Source organism: Ambystoma mexicanum, chromosome 4q, assembly GCF_040938575.1.
Source record: "Ambystoma mexicanum isolate Mex_15411 chromosome 4q, UKY_AmexF1_1, whole genome shotgun sequence".
Lineage (NCBI taxonomy): Eukaryota > Metazoa > Chordata > Amphibia > Caudata > Ambystomatidae > Ambystoma > Ambystoma mexicanum.
In genome coordinates this window covers 185,220,856-185,233,724 of record NC_090928.1, presented here as the reverse complement: position 1 = coordinate 185,233,724, position 12,869 = coordinate 185,220,856, and the positions used below count along the sequence as shown (strand labels likewise).

The 12,869-nt window shown below is 43.8% G+C and overlaps 1 protein-coding gene across 3 annotated transcripts in view; it reads right to left on the bottom strand.

Annotated features, from left to right (window-relative positions):
• Positions 1–12,869, bottom strand: part of RPS6KA2 (ribosomal protein S6 kinase A2) — a 1,317,456-nt gene that overhangs the window by 455,342 nt on the left and 849,245 nt on the right. For all 3 annotated transcript variants that reach the window (XM_069607706.1, XM_069607704.1, XM_069607705.1), the window contains exon 12: positions 11,174–11,276. In XM_069607706.1, coding sequence (XP_069463807.1) covers positions 11,174–11,276 — 103 coding nt within the window. The remainder of the gene's footprint in view (positions 1–11,173; positions 11,277–12,869) is intronic.

Here is a 12,869-nt window from a genome sequence, read left to right as displayed (position 1 = left end):
TTTCGGCCACAAGCTGGGTGTAGGGATCTATTTCTTTCCCAAATGGCCAAACCCAATTCCTGTTCAGACCTTCTGCACAGTGGCTGGATTCCGTTCCCTTTATGTTGCCTTTTGCCTCATTGGCAGTTCGTTTTCGGGGTATTGTTCATTTCCTGTATTCCAGGATTCACCTTTGTGCCCAGTTCCCGGTTCTGACAGTCTAGTGGGGTGGGTTTATGGCCGATGCTTTAGGCCCACGTCTTCAGCTTGAGCTAGGGGGGTCCAGTCTTCCCTCCCGTAATGTGGCGCCTTTGGTTCAGTGCCCTGCCCCACCTCCCCCTCTCCTTACCGGCATGTCTTGCTTGGTGAGACCGGGTGACGGCGGGCGCTCTACGATTTACGGAGCGCCCGCAAATGTCTGCTTATGAGCAGAAGGCAGCGACGCTGTGGCATGGTCCGCCCACGCCCGAGACCGCCACCTTCCAGCCGCGCTCCGATTGAGAAGGGGTTTCGGAGCTCAATCGCACAGGGCCGTCGCGGGTCCTCCGGGTCTCCGGTTGGGGCTTTGCTGTCCACGCATGACCCCGCCCGTCTCAACCTCGTCCGCCCGCGGTGTTGGCGAGACAGCGAGTGACTGGCGAGCAGGCAGGTAGGTCCGTGGGGCGTCGCTCTAGGGTGCTCTTCGGGCTCCGTTCACTTCGAGAGCCGCGGTCAGTCCAGTGTTGTCTCTGCCCCGGCAGGCAGCGCAGCACCACACCAGCGGATCCCGCTTCATGCGTGTAAGGAGGCCGGGCTTCGCTCCCGACCAGTCCGCCTCCAAGCCCGTCTCTGCCGGTGCTTTCAGGGTGGGTTGCAGGCTGGTGGACACTATCGGCTTCTCACTTTCGCACCTTTCCCCGCACGGCGCTTTCTCCTCGTGGCCTCCGCGCTCAGTAAGGAGGTTGGTCTGGATGTAATCCCGGCCACGGCGCCTCACCTCCTCCGCGCCGTCTCCCTCCCCTCACCAGGCGCGGCGGCCATTTTGGGTTTGCACGGCCCACACACGCTGTTACTTTCAGCAGGGATTTTCTCGTCAGCTGTGCTCCGATTCAGTCCTCCCGCACAGGGCTCTGGTGCAGCAAGGTTTCGCCGCCCTTGAGCTGTCTTTATTGTTCTGATATCCACCCAAAATCACAGGATTAATGCAGGATGTAGCTGGCGGCCCCGGGAGCTCAGAGGAATCACGTCCTCATCGTACGCTCTCTGGCCACGCCCCCCATGGTTCAATTCTTAAAGCGATTTTGAATTTATCAAAGGTGAGACTAATATGAAAAGCAAAGTTAAGTGTAATCAGTGAACTGCGCCAATTAACACTAATACAAAAACAATTGAGTTATATTTTTAATTCCATTCCACAGCCTGACACGTGTTTCGAGCAAAGCTCTTTTTCAAAGGCGATGAACCTTGTCCAAGAAGAATCTTGATATTACTTGCAATTGCAATAACAATTAGAGGAATTCAGCCTTCCGGCAACAACAGTATCCAAGCCTCTGCTGTTGTGGTGTTTTGTTAAGCTTGAGACAGCTACAATCGTGTATGAGTTAAGTTGAGGAGTTTAAAGAAGTGAGTAAAAATTGAAACTATTAGCGCCTTATGCCCTCTCGATTTGTTGAACATTCTTGGCCTCTATATGCTTCTTCTAACGACATGGGAACTAAGGGATATGGCAACTATTCCAGCTGCTGGTCTTCTAAGTCAATCAAGCAGTGTCTTCACTGCTGCTACAACCCAATTCAGTGTGGCCCAGTCCGTCTGTGCCACCAAACTATTATACTACATAATAAAAGGCCAGATGTATGTTTTTACTGAAGCTGCCATGCGCCTGCTTAGTCTGTTACCACTGCTAGAGGGAGGTGTTGGTTTATGCATACAACAATAAGACTTCAAGTTGTGCAGAAGAGACTGCCCGCTTTGCCTGTTATCACTGCTAGAGGGAGCTGTTACCTTACACATTCAATAATAAGACTTCAAGTTCATCTTCAGGTGAACAAAATGTGTATTATAACAATGATAACATAATATTAGCTGCAGAAAAGGCCCATGACAGGTATACCATTTTAACAGCATACTTCAAGTTGCATACACTAAGAAAATATATACATTTAAAAAAACATATAAACAGAAATTCATTTGATAAAGCACTATTTCTCCAACAAAATAAATGACTTTTTGTTCCCCATCCAGAGGGCTTTCTGTACATACAATGATTTTCAGCATATCACACTGCTACAATGTCTCTATTAACACTCTGAAAAATGTCTTTCTTCACGCACTTTGGCCTGTTTACACAGTTTGTTCCAGTAGTGGATTATCTAATTCATCCAAAGATGCAATAATGCAGTAATTTAATTTCAGGATGGACTTGCTTTACAACTGGGATCAGCAAACCTTGTTCTTTTTTTGGAAATCTGTTTATGCCAAATTGAGGATGCAATTATCATTCTCGTTTCTTCCCCAAGACCCCACCTCTTTTTCCCATGACCGGTGCAAAGATGAACGTACTTGCATATGTGATGTAACATTATCACAGGGCCTGCTGTAGTGGCTCTGTAGTTATGGTTAAGATGCTCAACCCATAGAAAGAGCACTTTTTGGGCAGCTTATAACTTTGCCCCCCTGGATGAATCCTCCTGAATCATTGCAATAAAATTATATTGATTCTGCAAAGTTTGGTGAGGTTTCGTGCACGAGGGAAAAGTTATAGGGGGGGGTCCCAAAATGTGTGTTTTTTTACCATAGATGCAATGAAAAAAAAATGTGCACACGCCTACAGCCCAAACCGCTAGATGGACATTCACGAAATTTGCCGCAGGAGCAGCGGCTTGGTCCTGAAAAGCATGTTTTTGTAGATTTGGTGTAAATCCATCCAGTAGTTTTTTAAAATGACCAAAAAGTAGGTAAAAGAAATTAGTGATTTCTGGGTTAGATCTGTGGACTCACTTCCCTGTTTGGTTCACAGACGGGCCTCCGATTGGTCTAGAGGACGACGTGATGTCCTCGGACATCAGAGGCACATGCTGATTGGATGGTGAAAAGCGTGAGGTGTGTCAGATTTTTGGAAACGCATGGCATGTTGGATTTGCGGACAGTGGCCGTTGTCCGTGAACTTCACAGTGAAAACATGTTAAAAAACACAACATTGCACTTGTCAAACTAATGAAACAATGTCTGGGCAGGTGACGGGTGATGAGGATGGGATGGGATATGGCCTTGAAAAGCCCCAAAATGGGTGGCTTTCCAACTCCAAGGTCCACAAACAGTCCAGATGTCCAAAGCAGTCCTGTGATGTTCGCCAACAGCTCAGATTTTCGGGGACTTCTATGCCTATTTCTGCATTACAGGGTTGGTGAAAAGCAGCTTTTGGATGGCTTATAACTTTGGTGCTACTCAATGAAACCACATGATGTTTTGGAATGTTATTCTACACCTGACTCTGACTGGCTCTGCATAGTGTGGTGCTGTTTTGTGAAGACAGAACAATAATTAGAGGGGGTTCCCAAAATATTTTAAAGGCTTATAAATGTGGTGCCATTTGATGGATTTGCACAATAGTTTGCAAAAAGAGGCTAGATATGAATCCTTTTGCAAAGTCCGGTGGGATTTTGTTAATGGGCGGCAAAATTAGAGGGGGGTCTCAACATGTTTAGATGACTTATAACTTTGTTGCTGTTTGACGAATGTTGACAATGGTTTTCAAATAGATTATAGACCCAACCTTGAATATGTGTGCAAAGTGTGAATGGATTTTGTCAAGTGGGGGCTAAGTTAAATGACTATTTTACGTACATACAGTCTGACCAATAAAACATGCACAGATTTGCAGCAAACTCGCGTGAAGAGCATTGGCAAGGACCCGAAAGCATGATTTTGCAAATGTGTCAGTGTTTTATTTTTTGAAAAGTGTCATAATGCAGGTACAAAAGATATTGATATACATTTGATGACTCATCTGTCCACTGGACATGACCACGAGGGACCAGCAATGGGATTAAAGTAGGCGTCTGCATTTGGTAAAGTTTTTTTTTTAAATTGGGATAGGTTTGAAAAGGAAAAATAATCTGCTCGTGGATACAGGTTGAATTGCTGGATGGGATTGCAGCAAATATGCACGAGGAGGGGCAGAAAAAACTTCAAAGCATGGTTTTGCAAATATTTCCTGTGTTTTATTTTTCAGAAAGTGTGAAAATGTAAGTACACAACACAGTGATATAACATTGGTGTCTGGGCAATGGGCCTGCCCGTCAGCAAGGAGACATGTGTATTGTAATGTACTTATTGGGGCACGCAGAATGGGCGAACCGGTAGGTTTGAATGGGAAAAAATATTGCGCTTGTGATTACAGCGTGAAGTGGTGGACTAGATTACAACAAACTTGCGCGATGAGCATTAGCAAGGACCTGAAAGCATGATTTTGGAAATATGTGTTGTGTTTTATTTTTCTAAAGTGTAGGAATGTAAGTAGAAAAACTAGTCATATACATTTGGTGTCTGGGTAGTGGGACTGGTCCTCGGCAAACACAAATGTGTACTCCGTTTTGCTTACTGGGAAATGTGGCATGGCCGAAGCCCATGCCCCATGGAGATTGGCCAAGGCTGAAAGCCATGAGCACTGGCCAATGGTTACATTATTAGCGTATACTGAACACTGAGCTGGGATGCAGAGTAGGTGCAGTGAATAATAGGGGTGGTTTTGTACAGCTCGGGTCATGGGTGGAACCTTATGCCATAGGCAATTGAAAGATGATTTGCATCCCCAGCATGCGCTGCTGAAAATGACAGACATAAGTATGTGTTGCAAAAAATATGTTTCTTAAAGGAGGTTTATAGTTCTTTCATATATATGAAAAGAGGAATTATGAATAACGTGTATACAGCGATGTAACACCATGACAAATGTTCCCTTATGAAAACTATGAAATTGACAGAAAAAAAAAACATTGTTAAAGGGATGCTGGGGTTAAGATGCATCCCACCCTTGGGACTCCTCTGCTCCAGTAGTTAGCCAGCGGCGTCCCACCTTGGCATCCCATGGCACTGTCCTCCTCGGTTCTCATGAGCACTTGTCCATCCATACTGCCCCTTCTTTTTATGCACTTCTCTCACTGTACAATGCATATGTGTATTCATAGGAGCACTGTGTACAATTTATTTGTATAAGTAAGGGAATGCATATACAAAAGATTTGCAGAAGATTGTTAAGTGGGAGTTGTTGTGTGGAAGTTTAGTATAGTCATAGGGTTTTATGTACAGTTTTTGGAAGTGATTGGTGGATGGATGTGTGACTGTTTGAAAGCAGGCCTTGAGGGAGTGCTACACATATAAAATAAAAAAAATGCTAGAAGTGCTGCCCTGTGCAATGGTGTGCACATGCCATTTGGGTCTTTTAATAATCCATGTCTTGGAAAGGGGACATTGGAGACCGTGCATAGTTATAAAGGTCCATCGATTATGGTCCTTATAGTATACTAGAGCAAAGACTTTGGGACAGAAAATCGTGTCTGTCCTTCTATATTTTTCTCTAGTACACAATTGTCCATTATTCCTGTTAGCATAACACAACATGCTAATGGATATGTTGGAGAATTTTACTGAGTCTGTCTACTTTACTGAGAAATGTAAAGTATATGGAGTGTAAAAGATTATTTGCTTAGTACTATTTTTTAACTGTGAAAGGTGGTTCCTAAAGGAACCTTTTTTGGGGGTGTATTTTGATTTCTTGTGTGCAGAAGAGGTCAGAAAGTACGGGTGGGAGGGAAATGAGGGAAGAGGCAACAACCACAAATATGCAGAGGCAGGTGGACAGGGGAAGATGTTGCGCGTGTGTTACATCTAAGGTAGGGGGCAGTGTTTCTCATGCTCCTTGATTAGAGCTTCGAAAGCACTTCCAAATTGCTCCCCCTGCAGAGTGGTGTGTTGCAGTTTATACAGAGGACTGTTGTCTTCGAAAGATCTGGATCAACAGCCGCTTTTATCACTTTCAAGGTAGCTGGTGGGATTTTGTGCCCCACAGAAGCAGGCTGTGTGGTTACAGTATTGGTTGAGGAACATGAGGTGGAGGAAGACAGCCTACTACTTGCTAAGAAAGGAACAACCTTTCTGAGAGCATTGAAGTGGGTGGAGTTGGTGTGGTGGCGCATGGATGTTATCCCGTAGGAGTGCTGTCCAGCTAGTCCGCAACTGAGTACAGTGCATTTCACTCTGGTAGCATTAGCCTTTGGTATATTCCCAACAGGGGTAAAGAACTGCTGCACCCATGATTCTCTCGGGCGCTAGAGGTAGGCACTTCTTCTAACTCATCTTCTTGGTCCTCTTTGTTGTCTTTTGAAGTACTGTGCTTTTTTTGTTATGTTGGTCCTCCAGTTGGTGGTGGTAGTGGCTCTTGGGGAGGAGGGATGGCAATAGCTGATGCCATTTTTAAAATAAATAGCAGTTTTTCTAATATTCTTCCAAGTGTGTATTGTGTGCTAGATTGTTAATGGATAATTAGTAGGAATAGTTGTAGGAGCTGTGCAAGGGTACATTTTGAGCTTCAAAATTCCGAGATCAGCTGAAAACACAATTCCGAACTGTTCGCGGAGCACAACCTGTTCGCGATGTGCGGATGCATTCATGAAAACGCCATCATTCACCATCATCAACCAAAAGAACACACACACCGGCACACATCGAACTGAAATGCGCGCTTATCAATGCCTGCTCCCTCCCAGCACATGCTCTTGAGATTAATTACCTCATCATCTCCAATAAACTTGACTTACTAGCCATAAATGAAACTTGGCTCCATGAAGCATCAGGCCCATCCATCTCCCTTGCCCTCCCTCAAGGATACACTATCCTGAGACAGGACCGCAAAACATCCAAAGGTGGAGGAGTAGCCCTCATCTTCAAAGACACCCTCTCCATAACACTCTCAAACCAACAGTGGGAAAATAACGCTGATCTACTCTCTGTTAAACTATCACTTTCCCACAATTACACCATAAACATCTTAATCACCTACAGGCCACCAAGCACCTCACCTGACAACCAAAATCACCTCCTCCAAATTGTAGGAAACAATCTCAAAAGCTCTACCAAAACCATCCTGCTAGATGACCTTAACCTAGGCCTGCATGACCCTAATGACAAAGCATCCACCTCCCTAGCCAAAGAACTCACGCACATGGGTTTCGACCCGAAAATCACAGCACAAACCCATTGTAAAGGCCGATCCAGTGACTGGATCGCTGACCACAACACTTCTCATCTATTACTACCATCTCAACCCTCCCATGGACAAATCACCTCCTTATTCAATTTGCTATTCCGACCATTTCCACTCGCAAAAGGCTCTCGTATGCCCCATCCGCTAAAGTCAGAAGCTCAAAGAAACTAAGATCAACTTTGCACCCTTACTATATATCCTTGAACTGTAACCCCCTTTTAACAACGAACCCATCTCCTTGACCAACACCTACGTCCTCACCCAAGCCATTGAGTCCATAGCTCCCTTAGAAACCAAAAAAGAAAAAAATCCATGCACTCTAACTCATGGTTCACGGAAGAACTATCCACACTTTGCTCCAACAAATGCTGAGCTCTAGCCAAATGGCAATCCTTGCCTAACCAATCCTCTCTAACTGAATTCAAAGAGATCTCTTCCTCGTACAAAAAAGCCATATTCCTTGCCAAATCAGAATCATTCAACGGAAGAATCTCCAAAGCCAACTCCAAATCTAGGGAAATATTCTCCATTTTCAAAGAACTCAAAACGCCTGACACCAGCCAGGATGAAATCATCAAAGACGTAGTCTGGTGCCCCAGCATCCAGCATGCTCTTATCAACAAAGTTACTATGCTGCAAGATAAAATAACAGCTGAACGGAAAGCTCTTCCGAACCAGGACAGTTCACATCCACCCTCCTCACTTAATCCACTCTCTCAAATACCTCTATTCGTCTTCCGAGACGTCACAGAGACAGAGGTCACCAACCTCCTCAAACACATCAAACCTTCCACATGCAAAGGGGACATCTGCCCCCTACCATCATCAAGGAATTCACAGACTCACTGATCCCTATCATCACAGCATTTCTTAATGCATCATTCTCTACTGGAATCATACCCCAAAGCCTAAAGGAAGTCTGGGTTCGCCCAATTACAAAAAAAACCACCCTAGACCCCGCCTGCCCTAACAACTACCAACCCATCACAACCATTCCCTTCCGCCTCAAAATCTTAGACAAGGCCGCCCACAACCAAATCCAGCAGTATCTGGAATCCAATGCTATCCTATGCAGAAGACAATCAGGCTTACACAAAGGCCATAGCACAGAAACCGCCCTCCTAGACTTAAAGAAGCAAATCACGAAAATAATGGATAACTGCAAACCTGCCCTCCTGCTCTTCCTCGATCTCTCTGCCACGTTTGATCTTTTTGACCATGGCCTTCTCACCTCCCACCTGTGCAAGGAAGCCCATTTCTCTCACAAAGCCACCTCCTGGATAACCTATTTCCTAGAAGGTAGGGCTATGAAAGTATACTCTGACTTAGCCAATGCAGCTCCCACCACCATCAAGTGTGGAGTCCCCCAGGGCTCATGTTCTGCACTCACCCTCTATAATCTGTTCACCAAACCTCTCTTGGACATACTGGATGCGCTCGGCATAGCAAACACGGACTATGCCGACGAAACCCAAGTCCTCCTCCCCCTTACTGGGGATCACGACAATAACGTAGAAGCTCTCCTCCAGATATATGCCACCATACAAACCTGGATGGCAATAAATGGTCTCTATCTAAACGGGGACAAAACCGAGATTATCATTCTAGGCCCCAAAGAAATACTCTCCAAACTCAACCACAAATAAACTCACTTCACCATCGACAACACTAATAGTCCAGCCTCCACATCAGTTAAAATCCTTGGAGTCTACTTAGACTCAACACTCTCTATGACAAGACAGATCAACACATCTCGTCCACCTCTGCTCTGACCACCAAACTTATACTTGCCATCAAACCCTTTCTGACCACTCAAAACTGCTTAACCATCGCCAGAGCCACAATAGGAGCCATCCTTGACTACTGCAATGCCCTTCTGGCAGGCAACTCAAATAAATACATAAACAGGCTCCAAATAGTACAAAATAACGTGCTCCGAGCCGCTCTACACAATCCCAAAAATGACCATATAGCCCACACCAGACGTGAGGTCCACTGGCCCCCAGTCAAAGAAAGGATCAACTTCAAAATCCTCACCCTTACATATAAATGCACCAATCTCACCGCCCCATTCTACCCATCAGAAACCATAACCAAGAACATCTCTGCCCGTCCCAAAAGGAGCCACCATGCAAACCAACTCTGCGTTCCCTCCATAAAAAGAGCCAACACCGGAGGTATCAGCTTCCCTCATATAGCACCTAAACTCTAGAATGCCCTCCCCAATGCACTCAGAGCCAAACCCTCTCTTTTCTCCTTCCGCAAATCCCTCAAAACCATACTATTCACATAACCTCGCACTACTCCCTCAGCCTCTCCACACTCATAGCCCTGCTTAACCCTAAATCACTCCCCAATCTACAATGTCTATGTAATGCTAAGATTATCTGTATATTCAATCTGTCAATGTAATTCCTGAGCCTTCCTCTGCAACCAGCAATGTATATCTGTAACAGCGCCACAATGCCCTAGGGCTGATGTGTGCTTTAAAAATGCGAATAAATAAAATAAAATCATGCTGCGGGTGCGTGGTCAAGTGACACTGTCGAGAAAGTCGGCGATGATGTCCGACGTCAGCGAATGTCAGCGAACACGAAAACCGTGGAAAAAATTGCAAAAAGTGAATAGAAGTGTAAGAAATTATTCTAGAAAGTGGGAAATGGCAGAGTTTTAAGGTGAAACTTTGTAAATTGGACAAAAATGTTACTATATTGGGGTAAGTATGATATTAGTAAATTGTAGGAAAATAGCATACACTGGTAAAAACCCACGAAATTCACTGAACATTTTTTGTTAAAGGGACATTATGGTTAAGTTGCACCAATATGAACCTATGAAATTCACTGAAAAATCTTTGTTAAAGGGACGTTATGGTTACAAGGAAAACTGAAAAAACCCTGGAATTCACCAGTTATGGTAAACTAAGCAACCATAACTCGTGCCACCACTGTGCACTGCTAAGACTAACACCCAGGACATCAAAGATGATATCACAAATGTCATTGATGACATCACTGATGACATCACATATTAAATGAATTTTGATGAAAGGTTCCTACAAGGGGTTGTGTTTATAATGTTGGTAATCGAGGTGTGATAGGGAGACCCATCATGAACTACTTAATGTAATAAAGATTGTAGTCATCTAAGCAAAACATTATATTGGAGTGTTGTTGTTGAACCTAATCATACATAAACATAGACAATGGCTGCAGCATGTACCATGGAAGTACAACATTTTTAATCTGGTAATTGTGGACAGTAAAATAATGAATGCTACCGTAGTAGAGTTTTGAGTAATATTAAACATGGAACTTATAATTCAAGACTTACTAAATATTTGTGTTAGTGCAAACAATACATACGAAGACCCACAATGCATACAAATCAGAGGCACACAACATTAAAGTTCATTATCATGTATATTATATATTATATTATACAAATGTGTGTTTGAGGCCCGCTTATTGCCCCATATAGGTGCACCACGAGCTGAGACCAAACCCTAAGGAAAGTACCTTAACAACATAGGATAAGGTTAACTCCTACACATATATCACTTTTTGAGTTTTAACATTCTCACTGTTAGTGGACAAAAACAACTGGACTAGATATGTCAGTGAACAAAAACAAGTGGCCCACATATGTGATGTCATCAGTGATGCCATCAATGCAATTTGTGATGTCATCTTTGATGTCCTGGTTGTTCGTCTTAGCAGTGCACAGTGGTCGCGCGAGTAATGGTTGCTGAGCTTACTATAACTGGCAAATTCCTGGGGGTTTTCGGTTTTACATGTAACCATAACGTTTTTTAACAAAGTTTTTTCATTGAATATATAGATAATTGTGTAAAATAAAACTCAAACAAATGGTTAGAAAAGCATTTTACTAGAAGATAGGCAATAAAAATGCCTATTGCTTGAAAGCAATAATTTCGGGAGGAGAGCATACCTGTAGGTGTTCGTGATGTGAATTCAGGATCGAAATGAAAAGTGTCTTCCGGTCGTCCAACAGCAGGTTTAAACGGTGGCTTGATTTCCTTTCTATATAACTTCTAAGCAGAAAAAAGATAGGATGGGTGTTAGTCCAATTTTTTTTTTAAAACATCAAAGTTTTCATATCTTGTATTGAACCAACTCAAAATAAAATTCTTGCATGGCTCATTGGATCAGCTTTTGAAGCCACTAACCTCTACATCAAATAGTAGAAGCAATATTAAAATTCAAATTCCACTAACAATTTCAATTCTAAAAATTGAACTGTATGGTGTTGGTGATCAGTAAAACATAACTTTATACAATAATCTGTCCTGGGTGACATTTCCCCCAGAAAGAAATTGACCTTATTTGACAAAGATGGAGAAAGAAGGTAAGGAGGGCGACTGGGGAAAGTTGTGTGTATTGTTGCATGTATGTATGTATGAGCGTGATTGTGGGAAGGAGGGTGGGGCGAGAGTGAGAACGGTATGGATAGAGATGGGGAACGGGCCGGGGGTGTCCCCCGCTGAAGAAAGTGTCAGTAGTGTGGGGGGATGAGGGTTAGGCAGACTACATGGGTTGCGGGGGTGTCCCCTGAAAAGGAGAATAGTGGAGAGGGGCACACAATGGGAAATTTTGTTTCCCCGCAGCGCAGAGATTGGACCCGGTGATCCAGGATTTTATCAAATCGGTCTGCAGGAAAGGAACGTACATCCTCAATTGCACATTCCCTCACACTACAGGAAAAATACACAATTTTTAATTCTCAAACGGTAGCCTGAATGTTCGCTTCATAGATATGCCTATTCATATGCACTTGTGTAGCCCAGCGTGTAGTTGTGAAGAGGTGGCTTGTAGAAGGACTAAGGGGGAAGTTAAGTGTCCCTGAACCAGAGAGTCTCCCACAATGAAAAAGGCACCAGTGAGTGCAGAGAAGAGAGATTCCTGACCATGCTGTTCACTCCTTGAGACAGCAGCCATATAAGCCAGGGCCTTCCTAAAGGGCTTACCTCTGTGTTAGGAGTGTGCAGAAGTCAATGAGAAAGGTATTTTAAAGCCAGTCAGTTGCAATGTATGCTCCCAGCATGAGAGGGCTGGGCTACCAGCTTCAGCCAGCGTCAGCCCTCCATGCACATGCAGGCTGGGTCACAATGAAATCGTAGGTGACTCATCTGATGCTGTGCTGCCCAACCTTCGAGGTGCAGAACACCTTTGTGAATAACGTGACCTATGCATTGTTTGTTCGGCACTCTGCAGAAGATGCCCACGTTTTGGCGAATCAGGTCCTTAGTCTAAGCCCCACTCGAGTCTAATAGCTCAAATACTGCATGGCCTTTCTAGCCCATAATTTAGCCCACTGTGGCGTTTGACCGTTTTAGCAATGAAATGGGAACCAGCAGTATGAGCTGGTTATGTTTTATTAAAAAGCCTCAGTGAAAGCATCTGTATTTAAAGAAAGATTATCTAAAAGTACAAAAGCGACTTTTAGAAACAAATTTCGCCGAGGTTCTCCTCTCATTTTGCATCTCATTCTGAGTGCCACTGTAAATGGTGACCTCTGATTTAAAAGATTGATTGAAAATGTATTGAAGAATGCCTTTTTTATGTAAATTCTTTACTATTTCACCTTTTTGTAGTTGGTTTTGTTATAATGGCAGACAATACCTGGT